The sequence below is a fragment of the Rattus rattus genome, chromosome 2 (genome assembly GCF_011064425.1).
Source record: "Rattus rattus isolate New Zealand chromosome 2, Rrattus_CSIRO_v1, whole genome shotgun sequence".
NCBI classification, from domain to species: Eukaryota; Metazoa; Chordata; class Mammalia; order Rodentia; family Muridae; genus Rattus; species Rattus rattus.
Window position 1 is genome coordinate 264,872 of NC_046155.1, and position 27,551 is coordinate 292,422.

The 27,551-nt window shown below is 41.2% G+C and overlaps 1 protein-coding gene and 1 long non-coding RNA gene across 2 annotated transcripts in view; one reads left to right on the plus strand and one right to left on the minus strand.

Moving 5' to 3' along the window:
• Nucleotides 1–25,569, minus strand: part of Atl3 (atlastin GTPase 3) — a 45,127-nt gene extending 19,558 nt beyond the window's left edge. The window contains exons 1-5 of the mRNA XM_032896446.1: nt 25,208–25,569; nt 7,966–8,180; nt 7,617–7,760; nt 1,274–1,378; nt 35–85 (exon numbers count right to left, since the gene is read on the minus strand). Of these exons, the coding sequence (XP_032752337.1) occupies nt 35–85; nt 1,274–1,378; nt 7,617–7,760; nt 7,966–8,180; nt 25,208–25,253 (561 nt within the window). The 5' untranslated portion in view covers nt 25,254–25,569. The remainder of the gene's footprint in view (nt 1–34; nt 86–1,273; nt 1,379–7,616; nt 7,761–7,965; nt 8,181–25,207) is intronic.
• Nucleotides 25,570–25,847: 278 nt separating this feature from the next.
• On the plus strand, nt 25,848–26,941 carry LOC116894794. Its single transcript, XR_004387039.1, has 3 exons — nt 25,848–26,322; nt 26,429–26,485; nt 26,596–26,941. It is a non-coding gene; the product is annotated as an uncharacterized LOC116894794 (long non-coding RNA).
• The last annotated feature ends 610 nt before the right edge of the window (nt 26,942–27,551 follow it).

Sequence of the window (27,551 nt, forward strand, 5' to 3'; positions counted from 1 at the left end):
TTTACTCACTATTCCCAGTACCATTTCATGTTACCTGTAGCTGCTGAAGATCATCTTCCTGAATATTCTGGGACAAATTGTAAATCTAGAAAACAAAATCAAGATTGTTAACACTCAGGCTTGCTTCAAACATGTTCCAAATAAGCTTAGAACACTGGATGACACTTTGTACAATGAAAATTTGTATTTTAGCAATATATATGTATGCAATATATATCCTCCATGAAGGCATATATATAGCCTCATACACACATATATATACACATACATACACACATATATACATAAACATATGTATATAAATATACATACATACTTATACAATACAGAGCGAGCAGTATTATCTGTCTTTTAGAAAAAAATAAAATATAAGGCTAAAATTACAAAATTCCTTATTTATAATTTAAAATAGTTTTTAAGAGGTTTGAGATTTTCTGACATATTTTGTATATAATTATATAAGTAGAAAAAATAATTATTTTTGTGCTTATAAGAGCTTAAGTTATGCATATAGTTTGTACTGGTTAAATTTTATTGACAACTTGACACAACCCTGAAGTCACTTGGGATAATCAGAAACCTCAACTGAATAATTCAATTAGATTGTCCTATGCCTGAAACTAAAAGACATTTTTTCTTTCAAGATTATTTATTTTATTTATGTGTAAGGGTAGGCACTTGGGCACAGGTATGTGTACCATATGCAGGCTTCCTGCCCTGGATCCCCTAGAACTGTAGTTACAGACAGATGTGAGCTGTCATGCAGGTGCTGGGAATTAACAATTCCAGGTCCTCTAGAGGAGCAGACAGTGCTCTTAACCACTGAGCCAAGGAAGAGAGTTTCTTGATTGGTGACTGATATGGAAGGCTCTAGACCACTGTAAGTGCACTATTCCTAGGCAGGTAGGCCTGAAATAAATAACTATACACAAATTATATATAATATATAAACTATGTATGTATAGTTCTTTGTACTGTCATATTATTTCATGTCCTCCTTGTCCTGTGAGTTTGATATTAAGTTTTATTTTATTATACTTAGTGTGGCTTCACGAAGAAGTAGGCAAGTGTATATAAGAGTTCTAATCCTACAACAACAAAAATTGCATTAACAGAAAATAACTGACAGGCTACAGAGCTCACTGTAAAATAATTGCCTAAAACCCTAGGCTGAATCCCCAGAAGGGTGAGAGAGAGGAATTGGGGAAGGGAGAAAAAAAGGGAAGGGAGGAAGGGGGAAATAGACAAAGGAAAGTAACAGAGGGGATCTTACCTGAACAGAACTAGTCATAGTGCTTAGAGCAAAAATGGTAGCACAATCTTTCACAGTTGACTGGCTGTCAAAGGCCCCCTGGGTATCCATCAGAACAACTGCAACCTTAAAAAAAGAGAGAGAGAGAGAGAGAGAAAGAAAGAAAGAAAGAAAATCAAATGTTAAAATGAAGAGGAGAATGCAAAGAGTAAATTAAAAGTACACTGTAACCATTTGGGCTTTTCTATGTCACCCCCGTTCCCATATAATGCCACAGAGGCCTGTTTATGAATTAATGCCTAGGCCTTAAACTAGGCTTGTTCCCCAACTAGCTCATAACTCAATTAACCCATTTACACTATTTTATGTCTGCCATGTGGCTGGTTATCTCTTCTCAGGTTCATACGTCTGACTTCCTTCAAGTCTGGGTGGTAAATCTCCTGCACAACTCCTTCCCAAAATTCTTCTACATCAGATGTCCCACCTCCTATTCTATCTTGCCTTGCTATAGGCTATTCATCTCTTTACTGACAGGTGATACCTACATACAATGCACAAGAGTTTATCCCTACAGTACACAGTAATCCTGTAATCCCAGCACTTGAGAAGCTGAGGCAAGAGGACAGCCGTATGTTCAAGATCAGCCTGGCGTACATAAGGAATAGTCTAGCATAGGCTATAGAATGAGACCTTGACTCAAAAAAATCAAAAAGAAAAATTGAAAGTAACATTTACATGAGCTGCTCAACGCTGCTTATAGGTTCTATCAGGAAAGCAATTAGGTGCTGCTTTGGTAAGAGTACTTCACTAGGGAGTATCTGCTCTGAGCTAGTGAGATGCTACAGCACATGAGCACATGCAACAATATGAAGAAGATGAAATTATCCCACCAGAGGGAAACATCAATGTTATAGCCAGCCACTTATCTCACTATCCACCAGGCATTTCATTTTTAATATTTTAATTACATTCTGAAATATTTATTTATTGAGAATGTAAACTGGAATAGTCACTATGGAGAGCAGTGGCTTAAAAATTAATAAAAATAGAATTCGGGGTTGGGGATTTAGCTCAGTGGTAGAGCACTTGCCTGGGAAGTGCAAGGCCCTGGGTTAGGTCCCCAGCTCCAAAAAAAAAGAAAAAAAAAAAAAAAAAATAGAATTCCCGTATGATCCCACTATTCCACCATATGCATAGCAAAGGACTCCATATGCTACTACAGAGATGTATGTTCCTCTGTGTTCACTGCTTCTCTATTTACAATAAGAATGAACTCACCCTAGGTTTATTAAATGTGGTAAATGTAAACAAAAAAAATTTCATTCAGCCATAAAGAAAAATAAAATTCCCAAGAAAGTGGATGGGAATGAAAAGTAGTTTATTAACCAGGGTGACCCAAACTCAGAGACACAAACATCCATGTTTTCTAATTTTTCATATATGCATCATTTATGCGGGTGAAATGTAGAGGCCAAAACCTAGAAAGGGGCCCACAAGAGAGGGAAAGGGAAGCTTTTTCTTTCTTCTATTTTTCATTAATTTATTTATTCACTTTATATCCTGATCTCAGCCCTCTCCTGTCCTCTCCGTCCTTCCCCCAGGTAGCCCTTCCCCCTATCACCCATCCCTGGGAAGCTCTAAGAGAGGTGGGAGTAGTAGAAGGCATGTGATCTTAAAGTAGAAGGGGGAATACTGGGAACTGAAAATACTTAAATGGGAATGGGGACAAAATGGAGGAGGTGAGGGAAAGGATCAACTAAAACTAAGTACGTATGAAAAATCATAAGGAAACCTGCTACTTTGTAGGCTAATTTACAAAGATAAGTCAGGAACTTCAGTGGTTAAGAGCACTTGCTATTCCTCCAGAGGACCTAGGTTCAATTCCCAGAACCCACAAGGCAGCTTATATGTAACTGCAGCTCCAGAGGATCCAATGCCCTCTTCTGACCTGCACAGATATCAGTTATATTTACAGATACCATATCTGGTACAGACATATACATAGGCAAAACTCCAATACACATAAAATAAAAATTTTTGTAAACTTTGGATTTGATTTGAATAGACATTACTCCAAAGAAGTCTAAATGGCTCTTAAGTACCTGGAAAAAATGTTCAATACAATACTATTAGTCACTAGTAAAATACAAATGAAAATCAAAACCACAATGACTTACCACTTCCTACCTACTAAACTGGCCATTAAAAATACATACACACACACACACACACACACACACACACACACACACACACACACACACAAAATGGAGTTGGAGAAGAGATGGCTCAGTCAGTAAAAGGCTTACCTCACAGCATGAAGACTTGAGTTTGGATCCCCATAACCCATATGAAAATCCTAGACTTCATGGTGTACATGTGTAATACCAACTCTGGAAAGGCAGAGGCAGGAGAACCTGTGCAGCTCACTGGCCAACAGCCTAGCCTAATTGGAAAATTCCAGGCCAATGAGACACTGTCTCAAGAGAGATAAAAACCATTCCTAAGGATGACACCAAAGGATAAGACTCTCCTCTGACCTCAAGCTTCTACACAAACACATACGCACCAATACAAAAATATACACAGACACACACACTCATTCCCTCCACCCCAAGATGTCTCAAAACAGGGAATGGGGGCTATTGAGAGGTGTATACAAGCCATCAAATAAATTAATGCACATAGAAAGAACAAATAAGTATATTGGACTCTGGAGGCTAAGGTATCATATTGGAGACCAGCTTTGATTTAAAAATATAACCTTACTCAAAAGAAAAAGGAAATAAAGTAAAAGAAACAATAGTATCAAGAGCTAGAAACTAGAACCTCCTGCATCACCAGCTCCAAACAGTTTCTGAGACTGTGATATCTGGAATTGGGACTTCTCAGAGGGAATGAAAATGTTGCTGGGTTGTTGCTGGGTCGTTAAGAAGTTAAGCCCAAAGAAGAAACAAGAAGAAATTAGATAGCCTTATAGTGAAGATCAAACTTGCCCCAAGGAACTCAACACCCATAATGAGCAGGAAGTGGTATAGTGATGTCTCCCATTTCAGAACCCAGACTTTATTCAGGGATCTCTTTCCTTTCCTCTCTGCCCCTTTTTCTCTCTTATTTAGGGTTAAGAGGTTGAAAGGGTGGAAGAGTGAAGGGTAGAAGAAAGAAGAACCCACAAAGTAGAGAAATAACTACACACTCATATACACAAAATAATTAAAAAAAAGACATCCAAAAATTATTAAAAAACAGTACCTGCCATAAACATCTATGTACACGTTTTTCTAGGGTTGAAGCTCTCTTGTATATATGTTTACTTTTCATGTCTGTGACAGATACCTGAGATATACAACTTAAGGGAGGAAAATTTTATTTCAGTCACAGCTGCAGAAATTTTCATCTTTAGCTGTTTACTGCTGAGGGCTGGAGGCCAACCTGTACATGACAGAAATGATGATTATGCAGGGCTGACTGTCATGGTGGGAAGCTCAGGGTGGAGCAAATTAGCTCACTTTGCAGTTGACTGGAAGCTGGAGACAGACAGGAGGGGCTAAGGCAAGCCTTTGCCTCAGAGTCAAGTCAGTATGAACTCCCCAGTGGGTCACCATTGATGGGATGAACAACCTCACAGTAAGTCTTCAACAAAAGAACTTCTTGGGGAAAATGTTAAATGTGTTTCTGTATCACACGGCAATGCTGACTAATTTAATTTTTTTAAACTTACTTCTTTTTGTGTGTATGGGTGTTCAGCCTGCAAGTTATTTCTGTGTATCATGTGCATGCAGTCCTACAGAGGCCAGAGCAGGGCATCAGACCCCCTGAACTGGGACTATGGATGGCTGTTAGGCCAATATATGGATGCAGGGAATCAAACTCTCTTTACTACTGAGCCATCTCAGCAGCCCCTGTGACTATCTTTAGAGAAAAAAAAAAAAGCCCAAGATGCCTAATACCTTCTAAAGATAGCTCTTCCAACCTGTATGCTAGAGCATGAGGCAAATCAGAGCCAAAGTAGTCCCATATCCACACACCTGAGCTCAAAGGAAAGCACATTCCCATAATATTTCTGTTTTTCAAAGAACCGAAACTCCAAAATTATCACTACATGAGTATTTTGTGTGTATGAGTGTTTTAGAGGACCCAAGTCCCAAAAGAGCAGCAACAAACGCTCTTGAGACACTGACCTAATTCTCCAGATCTGAGTTTTTGTTTATTTTGAGGGAAGAGGTTAGTTTAGACAGGATCTCAAGCTAACCTGAAACTCATGTCTCAGTTTCTCAAGTACTAAGATCACAGGCATGTACAGGCAGCATTATTTATAACACACAAAAGATATAAGCAGTCCAAATATTCACAACAGATGCATTTTTAAGAAAGTATAGTATTCTTATACAATGGAATATTGTTGTCATGGAAGGGCGTAAAGAAATAATGAATGCTTTAAGAGAATTAGGCTGGGGGTTGGGGATTTAGCTCAGTGGTAGAGCACTTGCCTAGCAAGCGCAAGGCCCTGGGTTCGGTCCCCAGCTCCGAAAAAAAAGAAAAAGAAAAAAAAAATTTTTTTAGGCTGAATAAAGGAGGCCAGACCCAAAAAATACATATCATTTCACTTACATAATATAAACAGCCGGCTCCATGGGGAGATGTAATTGAGAGGCAGGACATTTGCCTACCATACACATATCACTAGGTTCACTCCCCAATACAAAAAAAGACAAGAAGGCAGAGAAAGGGAGACGATGACCGGAAGGAAGGGAGAGAAAGGAAGGTGAAGTGCAAGCACACCTAGTTCTCCAATCAGGCTGCACCTCCTGCCAGCTCAGTCAATAGTGAATCAGTAGAGACTGGAGCTGGAAGAAGACGGAAATGGGAAGGGACTGCTAACACTAAAGGCCTCTTCTGAGGAAATGAAATGTTTTAGTCAGGTGGTGATGATACCCGTTCAGCTTTATGTTTAGACTAAAAACACTTCATCGGCATGATATCCAATTAAACAAAAGCTCACAATCACATGTGTCTACTAACTAGAATGAGACTAAAGAGGAAACACAGGACTTACTGGAAGTCCTCTGAAGAGCAGAAGCTATGTGTGTACTCAAAACTGATGGCAATGGTCTCATGTCACAGACTAACGCAGAAAACTTCCAAACCACTTTTTTGTTGTCATCTTTGAAACAGGGTCCCACACTTTATAGGGCATGCTGGCCTCAAACGTGTGCCAATCTTCCTGCCCCAGCCTCTTGAATGTGGGAATTACAGGCAGAAGTCACCATGCCAAGTGCTTTTATGTACACTTTGAGAAGCCCAGGCCGGCCTCCAAGTTGTGACCTAAGACGTATGAATAGCACATACAGCTCTAACAGTTGCTTTCTTTCATTTGACAACACTTTTGTTTAACATCAGAGTGGTTCTTTCATAAACGGAATTCAAGGATGGAAGGAAGGTTTGAGTGAATAGTCAGTTTTACAAAGCAAACATTTCTATTATAAAATGTATACTGATACCTCCCAGCATCAAGTTTTCTACTTAGTAAAGGATTTAAATGAGTACACTGCAGGATTTACTATCAAATAACTCAACAGGAAAAAAGCAATTACGTTAGACACTAGGAGTTATCATGACTTAGAAGGATCCAATTTATTATTTGATTGGAGTAACATTGCATATGTTAAAGTTCTCGTCTAGAATCAAGCAACGTAGTATGCACCCATGTGTGGGGAATAAGGAAACCTTGTGAAGGAAAAAGTGGGACAGAGAGCTAGGCACCATAGGCTATAAGAGTCCTGATCTGTTTCACGTGGCATAGATCTAAGATTGCTCCCAGAACACCAGTGAAACAGCAAAGAACTGAGGCCAGGGCATAGCTGCTTCCCCTGTCTTCATGGAAGTCCTAACAGGTGTGGATACTCCCCCCACTCCTTCAGAGTAACCTCATCAAGCAAGGCTTTCACTGGAAGACAGTGATGATGTGGTGAGACACGATTGGCTCACACACTGTATATAAGCTAATGTACTGGGTAATACACTCAGATCTGCACCCTGATGCTGCTCTCCAGAGTCGGAGTTCCCAGGATTCGTCACGTGACTCCATCTCCTCTCCCCACACTTATGATCTCAGAACACAGGCAGCTGAAGGAGGGTTCTCAGAATTCAAGGTCAGCCTGGGGGGTACCTACTAAGTTCCAGACCAGCCTGGCAAACTTACTTAAAAAAAAACAAAAACAAAAACAAAAAACCACATCTATCTCAAGAAAACAAAATAAATACAAGTTTTCATTTGGTTATTCTGTTATAATGTCTACTCTCTCTTTCTTTCTTTCTTTCTCTCTTTCTTTCTTTCTTTCTTTCTTTCTCTCAACATCCTTACCTCTTTCCCACATGGCTTTTTAACAGTGAAAACTTCACTCCAAATCTGAATCCCAGTAGTTTCTGGGTCAGAGCCTCCGCGCCATGAAAATCCTGTCAGTGGTTCTTCTGGGTCACCCAACCAATTTGAATGACCACGTTCCTTCTACAGGAAAAATAAGATGTTCCGTTATATCCTTGGTTTCATTTTCAGAGGTACTGGGAATAAACTACAGGGCCTCACACATGCCAGGCAAACACTTGACCACTATACTACATACCCCAACCCTCACCAAATCTTATGCAATTTTAGACATCAAGGATAGCTCGTGAGCTTATTTTTCTCACTTTCTACTTTGAAATTAACTTACCTGAGAATATAAGTATCGCAGCATAAAGTCCAGAATGAAGGATTTGCCCTTTCGAAAAGCACCAGCCACTGATACTACCACTACATCAAGATCTCGGATATGGTCCTGGAGGAGGACGCTGGCCAAGGCTCTCTCTTCTAGCTCAAAGGAGTGCTGTTCTTTATGAACCAAAACGACCTGCACTGGACCAGGTTTTCCATTCTCCATGGCATCACCTATGCTCATTTATAGACCAGAAAAAAATTAAAAAATTAAGAAAAAAATTAAGTTACACACACACCTGAAAGAGAAAAGCTTTCCAAAGACATATATGGAATAACTGTAAAAGAAGGAGTACCACTAGAACTTCATCAACACAAAAAATATTTGTCAATTAAAAAAATCCCAGGGGCCTACAAAATGGCTCACTGGGTAAAGATTACCTGCTGCCTGAGTTTAATCTCTAGGACCCCCATTCTGAAAGGAGAGAACCAATGCCGGAAGTGTTCTCTGATCCCCACACACAGAATGTATAAGCTGATGTGCTAGAACATCAACACACACACACACACACAAATAGATACAATTGTTTTTAAAAAATGAAAAGGTCTAGGCTGGAGAGATGGCTCAGTGGTTAAGAGCACTGACTGCTCTTCCAGAGGTCCTGAGTTCAATTCCCAGCAACCACATGGTGGCTCACAACCATCTGTAATGAGATCCGATGCCCTCTTCTGGTGTGTCTGAAGACAGAGACAGTGTACCCACATACATGAAATAAATACATACTTTAAAAAAAAAAAAAAGAGGCTGGTTCTCTTAAAAAAAAAAATTTAAAGGTCCCAGTAAGAGCAGAAAGCAGAAAGTGCAGAGACTTAGAACTGGTCAGGGTGCTGGTCGGGGGTTGAGAATAAAGAGCTGCTCAATGTTCAGTTTCCCCTGCCAAGACTCACAGATCATCATGGAAGACAAGGTTAAAAAGAAGGTTAAGAGTTGGATGAAGGGCAAAAGCACATGGAACTGTCTCCTCAGAGCATGGTATCCCTGCTGCACTCCTGAGCTTATAGCAGTTACAATCACCAGCACAGGCTCATGGGGACAAACCTCTCTGAGTTATCTCTATAGCCAATTAATGCTTACTGGGAGACAGAGAGACATTTTCTTCAGTGATAAGGAGTCTCATACTCCTATAAACATGCTTTACCCAGGACTATGTAAATAACCCTAATAAAACTCAGTGGATCAAAAAATAATAATAAAAGCAGTAAAGTAGAAGAGGAACTAAGTGGGAAGAAAAAAGGAATCAATGGGAGAAGGAGGGGAACAGGAGAGGGTAATAGAAGTACATTATGCATGGGGCCAGTGAGATGGATCAGCAGGTAAAAGCATTTGTCCTGCAAGCCTGAATGAAGACCAGAATTCAGTCTCCAGAACTCACATAAAGAAGCCAGATGCAGTAGAATTAATTCTAGGGAGTTCAAGGCCACCTAGCAGCAGAAACAATACCTGGCCAAACAGGAAAATGGGAAATTGTTGAGGTTTGGTCTTTTGCTATGTATTGTAATACTAAATATTGGCACCCAAGGCCTGGATGCCCGCCCTACCCAGGATGCCTTAGACCCAAGTGATGCTATAGGATCTTGCCCCCCAAGTTATCCCTGATCAGTGAATAAAGATGCCTACAGCCTATGGCTGGGCAGAATTGAGATAGGCAGGAGTTGGGGGGGGGTGGCAGTTCCAGACTTGGGATCTGAGGAGAACCATGAGGAGAGGGAGGAGGAGAGAAGGAAGATGCTAAATTAGCTGAGTCATAAAAGCATGGCCATGAAGGCTGGCCAACTGAAGTTTAGAGCAGCCCAGATGGAACATGGTAAATTTTAATTTGCAGATATTAGTGGGGAAATAGATTCTAGTAGCTTAAAGGGTAGATATTTGCCCAGCTATAATGCTGATTAAAGGCTTATTATAACAATAAAAGTAGTTGTCCTTTATCCAGGAAATGAATGATCAAAGGCAGGGTAGAAGCCCCCTCCATTGAGATTAAATAATTTCTATAACAAGAACTCATTCTCTAACAGAGAGGACAGACTTTGAAAATTGTCCTATGGTTTCCACATGTAATATATTAACACATATTCATTAGACATAATAATTGGTTTCCTGATGGCATTTTCATACATATATAATGTATTTATAAAGAAAAATTTGAGACAGTCTCACTATGTAGCCCTGGCTGACCTAGAACTCAACTATACAATCCTTAAATTCAGGGATCTGTCTGCTTTTTGCCTCCTGACTTCTGGGATTAAAGGTGTATGCTACCACAAATTTACTTTTTAAAAATTATTTGTTATTATTGTATGTGCATGTATGTGGAGGTTGGAGACAACTTTTGGATGAGTCAAAAATACCACTTAAAAGAAATATAATGAGCTCTAAGACAGCCTGGAACACAAAATGAGACTGTCTTAAAACAAACAAACAAGCAAACACACAACAGGGGCTGGAGACATGGCTCAGCTATTAAAGCCCTTGTTACTCTTTTAGAGGGGTCCTAGCACCCACAGGGCATCTCACAACAATCTGTAACTCCAGTCCAGGGGACCCAACACTCTGTTCTGTGACCTCTAAGTGGCAGACATGCCTGTAGAGAACACACAAACACGCAAACAAAACACTCATACACATACGATAATTTTTAAAAAAAAAAATAAAGCTAAAAAAAAAAAAAAAAAAACAGGCTGAGGAAATGGCTTAGAAGTTAAAAATGCTTAAGAACTCAGACCCCCAGAACCCACGATGGTTATGGCAGCCTGCTTGTAATTCTAACCTCACAAGGTTGACTCCCCAGAGCAAGCTGGCTAACTAAACTAGCTATATCTGTGAGCTCTGGGTTTGAGTAAAAGACCCTGGGTCAACAAAGGTAGAATAAATCAACAAAAGGCCCTGATGTCAATCTTGGGCCTCCAAGTATACCTACACATGTGTGCACACACGCGTACACACACATACAGGAAAGGAAATTTAAAAAAAAAGAATCTGGAGTCTATTAATGTACCTGAAGTTGGCCTAAAACTCAAGATTCTCCTGCCTCTGCCTCCCAAGTGCTGTGATTACAAGCATGTGCCACTACTTCTAGCTATCTTAGATTAACTGTTGTCACAGCAGCAAATAAACCCAAGACCCAAAGGTCTTCAGTCTTTCATACAAAAGAACTGAGAAAACCTGGGCTGGGATGTAGCTCAGTAGTACAGTTATTGCCCAGTGCATGCATGCAAATCCCTGGGTTCCATTCCTATAACTTAAAAAAAAAAAAGAAAAATCTGGGAAGTTTATCCTTTTTCATGATTTACTTATTTATGTATGTGAGTACACTGTCGCTGTCTTCAGAGACAACAGAGGAGGGCATCAGATCCCATTACAGATGGTTGTGAGCCACCATGTGGTTGCTGGGAATTGAACTCAGGACTTCTGGAAGAACAGTCAATGCTTTTAACCACTGAGCCATCTCTCCAGCTCCCCAGTTTATTCCTTAAGGAAAACCCAGTGTTATGTAATGTACAGAACTCAAAGAAGTTTACAAAACAAAATTCAACTGTGGCTGAGAAAAAATTCTTGTGTCTGTAGAGACTGCTGACTGATTAGAACTGTAGTAATGTGGAGAGGTTGGAATGTTCCAGATCCAGAGGCTCATCACCTTATCTGGACTAGCTTTAGCTCCCAGATTCCTTGTGTGATGATTTGCATAGGTATAACCCTCATAAATTCATGTGTGGCCTTAGTGGAGAAAGTGGATCACTGTGGGGTGGTTTGGTGGTCTCTTATGCTCAAGCTACACCCACTGTGGTGGTACAGTGCTGCCTGTGTGAATCAAGATGTAGAACTCTCAGCTGCTCCAGCACCCTATGTGCCTGCACACTGCCATGCTTCCCGCCATGGTAATGGACTAAACCTCTGAAATGGTAAGCCAGCCCCTATTAAATGTTTTCCTTTATAAGAGTTACTGTGCTGATAGTATCTCTTCATAGCAACGGAAACCCTAAGATACCTTGTATTAGCATTCTAAGCTTTGCCCCACAGTTACCTGGTACAGTCAGGTATGCCTGACATTATAAAAGGGGCTGCTTGCTACCCCCACCCATACCTCTTGTTCTCTTGCTCCTCTCTTGCTCTTGCCTTCCTGCCCCCACTCTCTCTCCCTTCCCTTCCCCCCTCTCTCCAAGTGCTCATGGCAGGCCTCTACTTCTCTACTCTTTCTCTCTGCCTTTCCCTGCCTCTACTACCCTCTTAACTCCCCTTCCCATGCCCTGAATAAACTCTATTCTATACTATACCATCTGTGGCTGTTCCCTCAGGGAAGGGATGCCTCAGCAAGGGTCCTCAGAGGCACCCCTTCCCCTACACCTATACCTACACCAAACATATCCCCTTCTCTATCTTTTTATAAACACATCACCTGGACCATCTCTCTGTTAACTAATATCCAGTTACTAACAGATAAAAAGTCTTTTGGAATCTATTAACTTAGTAGACCACTAGCTTTCACCAACCTAAAAGCTAAAGAATGTTGTCATCAGCCAGCATTTGAGGCCTCAAAAAAGCTTCCCCTATCTTCTTGTACTATTTCTCTGCTATACCCACCAATGTATTTTAAACTTGCCTTGATTTTTTACATTATGTAAAACTACAAAACTTCATTCCTAAGATTTAGCGTAGTCTAAATTTATATTCCCAGATCATGGACATTCAAATATGGCTCCAGAACAAACTATCTCTTATTCCCTTTTAAGTTGAAAGCTGAGTTTTTGTATTGACACACCAGTACTCTCTGATTTCTCCTTGTTATGTAGCAGGGTTGGGTTTTTTTGTGTGTATGTGTGTGTTTCTCTTAGGGAGGAGGCAGTCACACAAAGTAATGGGTTTCATTATGGCATTCGTATACATATGCAACCAAACAACTGCCACCTTGAGATGTTCAGCTGTTGGCCTCTTAGAAAATGATTATCCCAGGTAGGCTTGTTGACTGTTTACACTGCTTTGTGGCGGTTTGAGGACCCTACCCTTAGTATCCAGCGCCTTGTGACCCTACCCTTAGTATCCAGCCACTCACTACCTACCACTACTGCTGGCTAGTTTTGTGACACACGCTAGACAGTCATCAGAGAGGAAGGCACTTGAATTGAGAAAATGTCTCCCTAAGATCAGGCTGTAGACATCCTTTAGGGCATTTTCCTAATTAGTGAGTCAAGGGTGAATTATGGGTAGAGATACCACTAGTTGGTAGTCCTGAGTTCTGTAAGAAACCAGGCTGAGCAAGGTTCTATAAGAAAGCGTGGGGAATAAGCCAACAAGCAGTACTCCTCCTGCATCAGCTCTGCCTCCAACTGCCTGGCTTGAGTTCCTGTCCTGACTTCCTTTGCTGCTGAACTGTAATACGGAAGCTTAAGCTAACTAAACCCTTTCCTCCCATGTTGCTTTGGTCATAGTGTTATATCACAGCAATAGTAACCCTGAGACACCTACTGTATGCAACAATACCTTATTTGCACTGACATTCTAGGTAAAGGCTTTCCATGTGACCCATTGCGAGAAGCAGCCCTCACACCCCTGTAAGAAATCCTTCACCTGTGCCCTGCAGGGAAGCTCAATAAACTTACCCAGTGTACTCTGACAGAATTATACCTTGGTTTATGGTTGGGCCCTTAGGAGAAGTAAACAGAGTTATGGGATGGAATTTTAACAACAATGTATCATTACTGTCTAATTCATCCCCCTCCTCTATGTAAGGTTTTAGCAGGATTTATAACTGCCCAAAAGAAATACATTTCCAGACCAACTTTGTGATCATATGACACATGAAAATTTTGACCAGTGGAATAACTGGAAAAAAAAATACAGGCAATTTCCAGATTTTCCCCTTTTCGACAGGATAGATGCAGAAATGGAAGTGAGTCAGTGAGGACCAGGCACAGGAGGGCAACACCCTAGAACACCAGCACAAGACAATCAGGGCATAAGTGCCCCACCAATTCACTTTTATGGGAAAGAAAGGTTCCTATTTTGTTTAACTCAGTAACATAGCAACTTTCAAATACAACCAAATCAAGTAACCAATACAAGAGTCTCTCAGGATTTTTATTACACTAGACCATTCAATTCCAGCTATTTTTCTATTTCAGCATAAATGAATGAAAATGACACACAGCAAACATGGGTGATATGCAGTATTACACAGTCAAAGGCTAGGATCCTAAAGATGCTGGTGGCACTATCAGCCAAAAGGCATGAAAGATAAGACTGTACAGATTATAGGCAAGACAGAATGATCCAAAGACAAAAATATATGCAGTTATACACAATGAACTGCAAAAGTGGACACTACTGAGGACATAGAGAATGAAAAGGAAGTTGTTGCTCATGTATACCTCTCTTGGTTCCTGCAATACATTAGACAAGAGTAAAGAAAAACAGGCTATATTAGTGTGAGAGCTGGGGTGACCCTACGTGTCCCTTCATTGGAAATATAAGCAGTCATTAACATCCTCTAGGCTAAAAAGGACCATGTTCACAGTGTCTCTTTGATTTGGGCCACAAAAACAGAAAAAAGAAAAAAAATTTTTGAAATGTACACATCACCAGCAAATCAATTTATATACATTGAGCACCCTACTTTTTACCATACCATCACCATCTTGCTTCCTAAAGACAACAGGGTTTTAATAACTGATTTCCAAAAAAACTTCATTTTAATTCCTCCCACTGTAGATAAAGGGCCTTTGCTGATTTATCTTGAATTCTACAATCATTAAGATTCCTTAATTAGAACAACTGGAACGGGGGCTAGCCTGTGTGTGGGATATGTTCTACTAGCTAAACTGTTTTGTCTGGCCTCAGTGGGAAAGGAAGTACCTAGCCTGGAAGAGACGTAAAGTACCAGGTGAGGGGAATGCCTAAGGGGGGGCCCCTACCCAATCAGAGGAGTAGGGGGAAGGTGGATGGGGGAAAGAATGTGGGAAGGGGTGTCTGGGAGGGAAGCAGTGAGCAGAATGTAAAGTGAATAATTAAAAAAGTAAAATATAATATAATTTAGAAAAAGATTCCGTAAAATAAAATATGAAAACTTAAAGAGTCCTGTTCTTACCAGCATTCCCTTTCCCTTCTCAATCTAGCACAGTCACTATCTCTGTTGCTCCTTTAACTACATCACTACCTCATCCCTTGAGACTTAACTCTTAGACTTCTTTACATATTAAGTATATTATAGCCAGGCAGTGGTGGTGCATGCTTTTAATCCCAGCACTAAGGAGGCAAAGGCAGTCAGATCTCTGAGTTCAAGGCCAGCCTGGTCTACAGAACAAGTTCCAGGACAGCTAGAACTGTCCTGAGAAACCCTGTCTCAAAAAAACTAAAATATAAATACCATGAAGACGCCACATTAAAAGCTATCAAAATTATAAGGTATAGGGATACAGTTCAGTGGCAGAGGCCTGCCTATGCATAAAGCCCTGTGTTCTACCCCTGGCTATACAAAAATACAAAATAAAACAATTTATGGACTGAAAGCTCAAAGCTAAGTTTCCATCCTGTAAGTACTTTCACTATTCCCCATCCTATCCTGACTGTTCTTGTCCTACTTATAAAATGCATTCTCACTGGTACTTCTACGGGGAGAAAGCCAGGGCTCAAGTCTTAACTCCACAATTTCAAGTAGATGACCTATGCAACTACTTATTCCCAAGGTCTGAAATGCTTCTTGCTCTTGACCTAGACTTCAATATTCAACTACCCTTGTCTGGATCACCCACCCTACCCTCTGAGTACTTAGTTTTTTTTTTTTTTGTTTTTTTTTTTTTTCCCCCCCCCCCGGGGCGGGGCCCCAACCCAGGACCTTGCGCTTCCTAGGCAAGCGCCTACCACTGAGCCAAATCCCCAACCTGAGTACTTAGTTTTAATTTTCATCCTATTGTGTGTCTCTATGTGACTGTGTGTATGCTTGCACTGGTGTATAGTTACATATACAGACAGCAGAGGAAAACTTACAGGAATTGGTGCACTCTTTCTACCATGTAGGTTCTAAGGGTTGAACACAGGATGACAGGCTTAGCAGTAAGCACTGGAAGCTATCTGACCTGCCCTCTAAAATAGTATAATAAAATGAATTAAGAAAATAGTATAATAAAATGAATTAAGAAAATAGGCTCTAGAATCAGAACAAGGCCTGAATTTTGGCTTTCTCTACTCCAAAACATAAGTTCCATAAGGGCAGGAATTTTTTGTCTTTTGTTCAATGTTATGACCTCCAAGTTCCCAGAACAACGCCCAACAATGCCCACAAACAGCAGACAACAAAAATTGTGACATAACCAAAGCCTATGACTTTGTCTCAGTGTAACTCTAGGAAACATAACCACTTCAGCCTCCATTTATAAATCTAATACCCAGCTGCAAGAAGGGGGAAGAGTAAGAACAAGTTGATTCAAACCCAAACTATGCTACATTATCTGCTCAAGTCTAGAATGGCCTATATACTGAGAAGCTGTCTCAAAAACAAAACAAATCTAAAGGCTAAACAATAGCATCTGACATATATTAGGTGTTCAATAAACAGTTTCCCTACGCATATTCCTGTTTCCACTGAGATCTATACATACTATTACTCCATTCATTACAATATTATCAGACCATAATAATCAGGTAGGAATGGTCGCACATGCCTGCAATCCCTCATGCAAAAGAGAATCAAGCACTTTAGGCCAGCTTCAGAAACACAGGGAGACAAAAGATACTCCGGACTATATGAGACTCTATCCCCCTCCCAAACAAACAACCCTCACAAAAAAATTTAGCAATCAGACTAGGAGCTATAACCTGCTAATCCTAGAACTAGTGAGGCTTGAAAGTTTGAGGCAAACCTAGGCTACACAGAGACCCTGTCTCTCCCTCCTCTCTTGCAGGGGGTTGGGGGGAGGGCAACATAAAACCTCTATTCAGGATAAATCTTAGCATGCCCTTTGGCATCTCCCTGAAGTTCTTTTCTTTCCTCACCCTCGGTGGCTGATTTACACCAATGCTCCTCTTTAATCTCCTACAGTTCCTACTGTCCCTGAGCTTTTTAGGAGAAACAGAGGCTCTCATGATCAAAATGTAGCCAAGGCTGACCTTGAACTCCCAATCTCTACTACCACTTCCCAAGTGCTAGGGTTACAGACATGGCCATTCTGGCCAGCTTCAATAAGCTCTCTATTTTATAATATTAAGCCTATGCTCATTTTTTTACCATTTTTCTTTCTTTTTCTACCCTGTATTTTAATACTTTAACTCCCCTCCTCTCTAACCTCAGAAATGACATGTTCAAAGGCCTAACTAAGTACAGTCACTAAATATTCCACTCATACTAGCAGGAGGGTTATGTGCAAACATACTAACCTGAAGAGTCAGGAGACAAGTCTTTATTCCAGTTCTACCACTCAGCCTGTGTGATCTGACTGGTTCACCTCCAGTCTCCTTTCAAAATGCCCCAGTGGTAACATTTTACAAGTCTACACTTAGTATTTCAAAATGGTTCCTCTCAATTACTCCATCTCTCCCAAGTCCTCTGTATTTTCCCAGCCTTATCTCCCTATAGGCAATATATTACCAAGTCTTGTCATCATTTCTCACTTCCATAACTGAAGTGTCTGCCTTAGCAAAGGTTATTTGGGAGTATTTTTATTTGAGCTTTTTGTTTTTAGACAAGGTCTTGCCCAGGATCACCTCAAACTCTCAATCTTCTTGCGTCAGCCTCCAGAGTCGCTGGCATTACAGTGCTGGGATTAAAGGCAAAAGTCATCACTGTAATGAGGCAGTGTGCAGGGAAGAAAAACCTCCATGACAATACTAGAGTTCTGGCCCTGGTTCTGCACTGAATAAACCACTTCAGTTCAACATTTCCATTTGTGCTACAAAGCCAGGCAGAAACTATCTGTTTAGCTCTAAAATCTAACTGCTACATTTTTCTGTCATGTTTTTGGTTTGGGGTTGTTTTCAGGGACAGGGTCCCACATTGTAGGTCAGGCTAGCCTAGAACTCAGGGCAATCCTCCTTACTTGGCCTCCCAGATATCTGCTGGGATTACAGGCATGAGCCACCACATCTGGCTTATCTCTCAAAATTCTTGATTCATTTAATCTCAAGAATAATAGTCTCCTTTCCCTTTAAAGAAGCAGTTATTTTCCAAAGTACCCACCTGCACACTGAGACAGGAGGGAGATGGATGCTACAATAGATTATAAGCACTTACACAAATGTGAGCAACAGACATGAGACATGAAAATATGCAAAACTCTGGCCTGTCTAGAGTAACGTCCATATCCATGTACATAAACTTAAGCCTTTGCTTCAAGAAAATAGAAATGCAGTTATCTGTATTGTCTGATTACTTACTGCTGAAAATTGCTCTTGAAAACTCTGTCAACATCTTAGCATGTTGAAAATCATTAGTAATGAAAAAGTAATCTTCAAAAGTAGTTATGAGGACATTACAACCTTTTGCCTGATTACTTATGAACTGCTGACTTACCTTTACTTTTGGCACAATGTATCTAATCCACATTAACCAAGAGGTTTAATAGACCAATTCATACAATCTCCCTAATAAACTACATTCCATATAGTTTCCACACTAAAATGACAATCACTGGCACTGAATAAAAAATGAAGTTAAAAGACTAACAGGTAAATTAGAAAATTTTCTAGATGGATATTACAGCACTGATTCCTACATTACAGGCCTTAAAAACAAAGCCAGAAATGATGCTTCTCAACTTCAATCCCAGCAGTTAGAAAACAGAAGGGTGGGGTTTCTGAGGCCAGCCTGTTCTACACAGCAAGTTCCACATAGTAAAATCCTGTCTTAAAATAGGATAGAGGGAGCTGGGAAGCCTAGGAATGTAGCTCGACATTGTAGCACATGCTTAGGATAAACTAGGTCCTGGATTTAATACCTAAACCAACAAAAACCATCTGGCACAGGATCCTAATAGAGGACACCTTTGACCCCAGGTGAAGCTCTGTGAGTTCAAGGCCAGAGGTACACAACAGAGAAACCTTGTCTCCCTTGCCAAAGGGGAAAGAAAAAAAAGTTTGTCATAGGTTAAAAAGCACAGCATAGGTTGGCTAGTAATCATGGTTAGCCTTTTCAATCTTATAAAAGAATACATAAAACCTATTTTATTTCAAGTTCAACCATAAGAACATTATTAGGAGGACTAAGGGTGTGGTTCAGTGGTAGAGTAGTTGTCTAACATGCACAGGGCTCTGGATCTGATCCCAAACACCACAAATACACAAACAGAAACACACAAAAAACTAGTAAGGTTTTTGGTTTATGTGTCTGAGATAAAATATCATGTAGCCTAGGGTGTCCCTGAACTTGCTAGAATACCGTGAATTTCTGATCCCCCAGAATTCACTTCCTGAATACTGGGATCATTGGCCCGGTTTCATGGGGGTTCTGGAATACAAATCATGTCTCAGTGCATGTGCACAAGTATTCTACCAACTGTGGTACATGCCCAGTCCCATAATGAGTAAGTTTATGTGATTCTCGGTATTTAAGAATACCATCTGAAGAGTGAGGTATTCAATGAAAATGGCTAACTGAAAGCAGTCACCATTGCTACTTCAAAAAATTAATTTAATGGATTAATTACAGTGCAGGATAAGTTTGGCGGCTTTGGCAATACTGACAACTAGTGGCCAGAAAACCTTTGTGGAGAAAGGGATTCTATAGACTACTTGAGATTTGGCAGCATCCCTAGTCTGAACCCACTACATAATGGTGGTATCAGTAGTACCCATAGGTTGACATCCAAAACTACCTACAGACATTTTTAAAAGATACATAGTCACAAAAATCATCTTCTATTAAGTACCACCGAGGAGCTGGAAAGATAACTCAGTCGTTAAGACAGCTGTTGCTCTTGTAGGACTTGCAATTTGGCTCCCAGCACCTACAGAGCATCTCACAACTATCCATAACTCCATTTCCAGGGTATAAAATGCCTTCTTCTGATCTCTGCAGGCACCAGGCATGCACATGGTGCACATACATGCAGGCAAAACATACACAGAAAATGTCTCTTTAAAAAAAAACCAAACAAGTAAAACGACTTAAATAAAAAGAACTACTATGCTAGAAACGTCGTCAATACTCATTCCCTCTGCCCAGGAGTCTTAAAAGCACAGCAACCAAAGTTACAAAAACATTTTGCTCAGTAGACTATATGACTCATGGTGGAGTCATGACCTGAGTTTTCCAGTCCCCTTCTGAAATAACATATTCTCTAAAGGGCAAGAGCAACACACCCAAAAAGAGGCATACCATTTCCATGGCCTGCCTTTGCTGGCAGTCCTTACAGCTCCTGATTCACACAGCCAGAGAAAACATTGCAGACAAGGGAAGTAAGCTAAGAAGCCCTCCCCTGACTCCACGACTACAGGGTGTTGTTCTTTCCAGTTTCTATGTTGTACTTTACCTTAAGGCAGTAAATGTGCCAGTAGATACACAGAAAACCTTGTTCCCAGGAAGCTACTCAAACTCAACCAACCAGAACACTGGGAAAAATGTATATTCTAATTAAAGCATTTAGGAGGAAAGTTTTTTCCAACTCATTTACTATAGACAATCTTAGTGCTTTAGCACAAGATGCTAAACAAAACTGTTTTATCTGCTGACAGAAACATCTAATGTGTTGTGGGTTTTTAACAACAAAGTATGACTAGTATTTAGGATTCAGAAACTTGGCAGTCGAAGGCTTAGCAAGTAAAGGTTCTACCTTGAAAGTGTGCTGACCTGAATTCCATCGCTGGAACCCAGACGCAGAAATGAATATACTAAGTTGTTTTCCAACCTCCATATACAGGCCATGGAATAATCACCCACACACATCCATCATGAACACACACGCACACACACACACACACACACACACACACACACACACACACGCACACACACCACACTAATGATGATAATAATTTTTAACTAAATAAGATTCAGAAACTACAAAGACAGGGCTGAATCTAAAATTTAAATCAAAAGTTAGTTGAGATGGTATATACCAGCAGTCACTGAGCTGGGGATCACTTAAATCCAGAGTTCAAAGACAGCCTAGGCAACACAGAAAGTCCTTCATCTTGAAACAAAAATAAAAATTATTCAGCCTTTTATCAGCCAGAGGGAAAAAAAATCTGAAGATTTGGGGGGTGGGGGGTGTTCAATGCAGGGTTTTTTCTGTGTAATCCTGGTTGTCTTGGAACTTGCCCTGTAGACCACGCCTGCCTGTGCCTCCCAAGTGCTGGGATTAAATATGTGTGCCATCACCACCTGGCTATGACTTTTTTTTTCATGCATACATGTGTGTACTCTCCTGAATTTATGAGCAGCACATGCATTTGGGAGCCCAAGGAGGCCAGAGAGTAACAACTAATCCACTGTGGCAGAAGGTACAGACTGGGCTGTGGTGCTGGGAACCAAATGTATCCTCTACAAGAGCAGTAAACCTGCTAACCCACTGAGCCATCATCTCTCCAGTCCTGGGGAAGGGCTGAACAAATTTCTTTTTGTTTTTGCTGTTGTTGTGTTTGTTTTTTTCAAGACAGGGTTTTTCTGTGTGGTGCTGGAACTGGCTCTGTAGACAGTGCTGGCCTTGAACTCAGACATTTGCCTGCTTCTGCCTATAGTGACTGTACTTGCCTCTGACAGGAAATCTAACTAATCTAGAAGTTTTAATTAATCAAATTACAGTTAAATAAACCTTTCTTGGTTTCTTCTTGTTTCCTAGTCAGGATTGGTTTCTTTGCTGTTGTTTGCGTTTACTTTTTGTTTTTTGAGACTGGGTCTCATTCTAGAGCTAAGGCTGTCCTGAAACTCACTATGTAGTCTAGCATGGCATCAAATGCACAGCAATTCTGTCTCACCTTCCAAATACTGAGATTACAAATGTGAGCCACCACATCGAGCTTAAAAAGGCTTTTTTAGAGGGAAGGTGCTTAAAAACAAGAATATCTTAATTGGCAATATTTACTCAGCTTAGATTTACCATTTCAAGGTAACCATGCCCTTACTCTATTCCTTTGCTTACTTACTATGTATGAGTAAAGCCATAAGTAAAGTCTATCACTTTATTTATAACATACTTTTAGCTGTGAGATATCTAGCATGTTCTAGCAAAAGAAATTCAAATAACATTTTTTAATTTGTAAAAAGCAACAAAATTTCAACAAATACTAATAGCTAACAAATGCTTATTTTTTATTTTCTATCAAATAAATTATTGAAATGTATACAACTACCATTGGAGAAATTTGATTATAAATATGCAAAATGAGGATTTTCCTTTTCACTGTTTCCTGGACCCTGAATAAATAAAATCAGGATCTATAAGTTGTGCTTAGAATAGTGGGGATCCGAAAACTGGGGAGAGGGAGTCAGATCTCCGTGTGTTCAAGATCAGCCTCATCTACAAAAGTTTCAGGCCAACCATGGCTATGCAGGGTTTTTTTTTTTTCTTTTTTGTTGAGATCCAGTTTTTGTTTTTTTTTAGTTTTTTCCAGACAAGGTCTCTCACTGTCTAGCTCTAGCTGTCCTACTCATCATGTAGTCCTGGCTGACCTTGAACTCTCAGAGATCTGCTGGCCTCTGCCTCCCAAGTGCTGGGATTAAAGACCTGCATCAATGCACTCAAGACCCAACAAGTTTAACCCAAGCATATGCAGGCTTTAAGCTCCTAGAGAACATAACCACAGCTCTAAAACAACCCAGGTCTTAAACTACATTCCATTTTTTTCTGAGACAGGAATCTTCTACGGCCTAGGAGGACCTCACTATTTCCCCTAAGCATTAAATATGCTCCTAGAGTCTGACAGACAACCAGGAAAATGTTTTAAAATTTGAATATTAAAATGTCATTGTTTTACTTTAACACTTCTCAACACGAAACACATAAGGAACTTTTAACGGCATCTGGTGCAATGAGTACAAGTCTACAATCACATCACTTCAAAGGCAGAAACAGATCAGAAGTTTAAGGTCCTCCTCAACTAGAGGCCAGCCTAGGCCGTAAAAGATTCCTTGTCTCAGAAAAAGAAAACCAAAGATTAACAGGCATGCTGGTCATTACAAATAAAATTTTAAGTTACACTTGTTTATTTATCTAATGTGTGTTCACATGTACAGTGTGCATGTGCAAGTCAAGAGAAGAACTCATAAGAATCAGTTCTCTCCCTGTATGATGTGGGTTCCAGGGATCAAACTTTGGCTAAGCTTAGATGGTAAAAAGTGCCTTTATCTGCTGAGCCATCGGGCTGGCCTATTATGGGTAAATTCTATTATCAATTTCCAAACAGGTTCACATCCATTTAAGCTGCTCCCAGGACAGGCAGGGGCGGACTTCACATTTCTCTTTTACGTGAGTCTCTACTATTCACTTTAGGATTTTTGCGTCGTTTCTCAGAACAAATCCTCCTGCTTCAGCCTCCAGAGTGCTAAGTCACAGCTCTATGCCACCAAACCCCACTCCATTATTTTGTTTTAATTTATAACTTTTATTTATAAACCAATTTCTTTTCTTCCTATTTTTTGGGGGTGGAAATTTGAGAAAGGGTCTGAACTTCAAATTCACTATGTAGCCAAACGCAATCCTGACTGCCTCTGCCCCTCAAGGGCTATGATGATTAAAGACATGGCCATTCAAAAAACATTTGTTTTAAAACACTATATCGAGGAGCCCTAGTAACTAGGGTTAGGATTAAGCTCTGCAAAAGCAAAAAACTGAGTTCAATCCCTACCACCACATAACAAACTGGTCTTATTTACTAAACACTAAGAAAATTATTATGGTATACAATCATACCTCCTTCCTCTTTGTCTTTTGTTGTTTGTGGGTTTGGTTTGGGGGGTTTGTTTTTGTTTTGTTATTTGGTTTGGTTCGTTTTGTTCCCCTGTACCCCAGACATGGTTTTTCTGTGTAGCTCTGGCTGTCCTAGAACTTTCTCTCTGTTGACCAGGCTGGCTTTGAACTCAAGAGATCCTCCTGACTCTTCCTCCCAAATGCTGGGATTAAAGGCATGCACCCCCCTCCCAACTGTTTTTCTTATGGTTAAGACTATTGCAAGATACAGTAAACCATTGCAAATAAAATAGTATGATGATATTGGCCTAATTGATATGCTTCATTATGTGAAAAAATTTTTTTTCAACCATTCCTTTCCTCATTCACGTTAAAACTGCACAGGAATTTCTAGAATACAAGCTGGTTTCCGCAGGAAGCAAAACAGCCCTCATTTGACGTTCCAACTTGTACGGAGCTACATGACAAGTTACAAGTCCATAACTTGTACATAGATTTTATTTAACTCCACTTCTCCAAAACAAAACTGAGACCCATGCTGTTTTAGTCTGCTAGGTTTTTTTCTTCACCTTTCACAAAACATTCCACTTCATACTCAAATTTGAAGACTGGGGTTTGCTAAAAAAAATTCTTCAAACACTACTGTTGACTCTTTTTTCCTTTAGATTTCGCAAGTGAAACTTGGCAATCATTTCAGGGCCATACCCATTAAAAAGCACAGTGCCAGGTAAAATGACAGGCAAAATCGCATCTGTGAATTTATGGTGGGACTATTTGGCTTTAATTTAGTACTTTTACTACCTCATTTTATGTCTCGGGAAAGTAAAGGAACCAAACTTAATTTAAAAAAAAAAAAAAAAAACTTGCAAAACAAAACCAAATTTAGGCCAAGTTCTTTTATCTCCTAACATAAGATAAGCGCGGGTGGAAAACGAACTTTATTAAGACTTGCCAGTAACTCAAGGTCTTTCCGATTAAAATAAAACGTCTCAACCCCGAGGCTGCACCGCAGCATCCAGCGCTTTAAAGCTCAACAATAAAGCCTTCCCGCAGCTCCCGGGCCCGTTAAGACCGTCAGTCTCACTTCCCGACCCGGAGCGCGCCACCGCCCGGCACGCCCTGCCCAGCACAGGGCGGAGCTCGACGGGCCAGACCACCAGGCCGCGGGAGGCCGCAGGCTCCGGGCTGAGACTGAGAACGTTCCCTGCTCCAGGAGCCCCGGCCCTGAATTCGGAGGCAAAACACCGGGCGGTGCAGACCCCTGTCGCCACACCAAAAATGATGGCGACGGGGGCGGCTTGTCACCTCCGGGCCAAAGCACTGAAAGGCGGCGTGGGTGACCACGGAGCGGGTCCGGGAAAATTTGGACGCCTCACCTGCTCCTCTCGATGCCACCGCTGCAGTTCGCTGAGGGGACAACATGGAGCCTCCTCCTTCAGCAGAAGTAGCAGAGGCACAGAAGACAGGAGCGGGCTGAGGCGGCCCTGGAGGAGGGAAACAGGCGGGGCCTGGACTTCGGGAGAAACGGAGAAGGAGGAGCGCGTGAAGAGAGCCTACAGCTTATGAGACAGCCCTGCCGACGGCGCAGGGCGTGACGAGGGCGGGAAAGCGCACGCGGCCGAGTCCCGCCACCATTCTGTGCGCGTGCGCCAGAGCGTTGCCGCGGGTACCTGTGACTGCGTACTGGAATCTCGGATCCATCGGGAATTGTAGTTCGGCCTTCTCTGGGCCCGGCCCCGCTGTCCTGAGTCTTCGCCCTCATCCGGGGCGTAGAGGAAATGGGGGGAAGGGACTGGGCGAGCGGGTCTTCCTACCGCTAAACTACAACTCCCATTAGGCCTTGCAAAGGGAGAAAACGAGGAGGGCTCTCGGCAGACCCTGCCCAGCGCCTAAAACGTAGACCAGGGCCGGGTTTCGGCCACCCGGTTCCCGCCGGGAGCCCCCACCCGGCCCGTGTGGTGGGCTCTGGTGTTCCTCGCTGGCCAGGACTACAGGTGGTGGTCTGAAAGAATGACGTGATGACGTGGACGCTTTGATGACTTTGACTTCACAAGGACAGACCATGGTGACTTCATTATCATCATCATCATCCCTAATCTCTGAACTGACCAAGTCTTACTAAAAGCTAAAGTAAGACCTTACTAAATCGGACTCCGGTGGCACGCTGGTAATCTCAGTACTTGAGACCAAGGGAGGAGGATCAGGTGTTCGATACCTTCCTGAACTACATAGCGAGTCTCTTTCTCAAAAGCGGGGAGGGAGGGTTGTTGTTGGGTTTTTTGTTTTGTTTTCTTTTAGTGAGACCTCTGCTAGAGTTTCTCTATTCTAAGCCATGACCCACCTTTTGTGAGCTTTAAGCTCATAGGACCTTATTTCAAAATTACTTTTCAAAAGGAAGTTTGTTGGGAAATGCTTTTATTCATACTTGACATATTGTGACAATACAATTTGCCATGACTGAATAGTTTTCTCACAAATCCTACAGATGGAGGTAGCATCGCTCCCGTGACCACCATTTGCCCTCTCCATTATTTCATTCATTCAGCAAATGTTCACTTTCTTCCTTCGGCGTACCCAGAACTTCCCTCTATCTCTAGACCCTGCCAAGCCTTTCAGCTATCTACTTCCTGAGCAATGAAGCCTGAGGTAATGAGGTAAAGATTATTCTTAGCCTACCTAAAGAAATCCTGTTTATACTTCTTTAGCCCCTTTTTGTGCCCCCTCATCCCCAAACTCTCAACACTGTTAGGAAACTCTCTTCCAGCTTTTAGATTTAAACCAGATTAGATCTAAGATGAATGTGACCATTGCTGTCTTGAATCAGCCACAGGAGAGGTTCATGGAACTAGGCCTATTAATATCCCCTCATGAGGAGAAGGTCCATATTCAGGAGCAAGTTGACCAGGACTTTTCCATTATTGAAGCTTCCCATAAGTGACCCAAGGACTCCTCAGTGGTGTGGGTTCTTTGTGAATCATCCCTGCTACAGGTGAGACTTTTAATTTGGTATAGTTGCCCATTAAACTGCCCAAGGGACTTCCTGGTGATGTAACTGCCTTGAGTCACCCATGTACCTATCAGTGGCCTCAATAAACTCAATGGTTCACCAAGCTGAACTTGAATAGGATTCTTTCTTTGGTCTGTCAGTGCCCTTCCCCCAAGAATGACTAGGCCTTTCTCTCTCCCAAGAAAAAGTAACACAGCATAGGCCAACCTGGTCTATCAAGAAACTAGAAGTAAACATCAGAGGAAGAGATTAAGAAGGCATGACCTAAAGGGCATAACCCAAATCCATTGTTACTTAGGATTAGGAGAGCCAAAGGTCAATGACTTTGTCACAATTGCAAACGTTGTGTAAGAATTTAAAATCACCCACACATCCTAGCATTCTCCAGTCTCCTTTCCTAAAATATATTTTCCTTTTTAAATTTTTATTTTTTATTCTTCTACATTACATCCAACTGCAGTTTCTCCACCCTCCCCTCCCCCACCTCTCCCTCCCCTTCTCTCTCCTCCATAAGCAACCCCCTTCACCTCCCCTCAGAAAAGAACAGGCTTCCCAGGGACATCAATCCAAATGGCATAAGACCAGGCACATACCATCACATCAAGGCTGGATCAAGGCAACCCAGTAGGAGGAAAGGGTTCCCACAAGCAGGCAGAAGAGTCAATGACAGCCCCAGCTGCCACAGGACATCAAGCTACTCAGCCAGAACATAT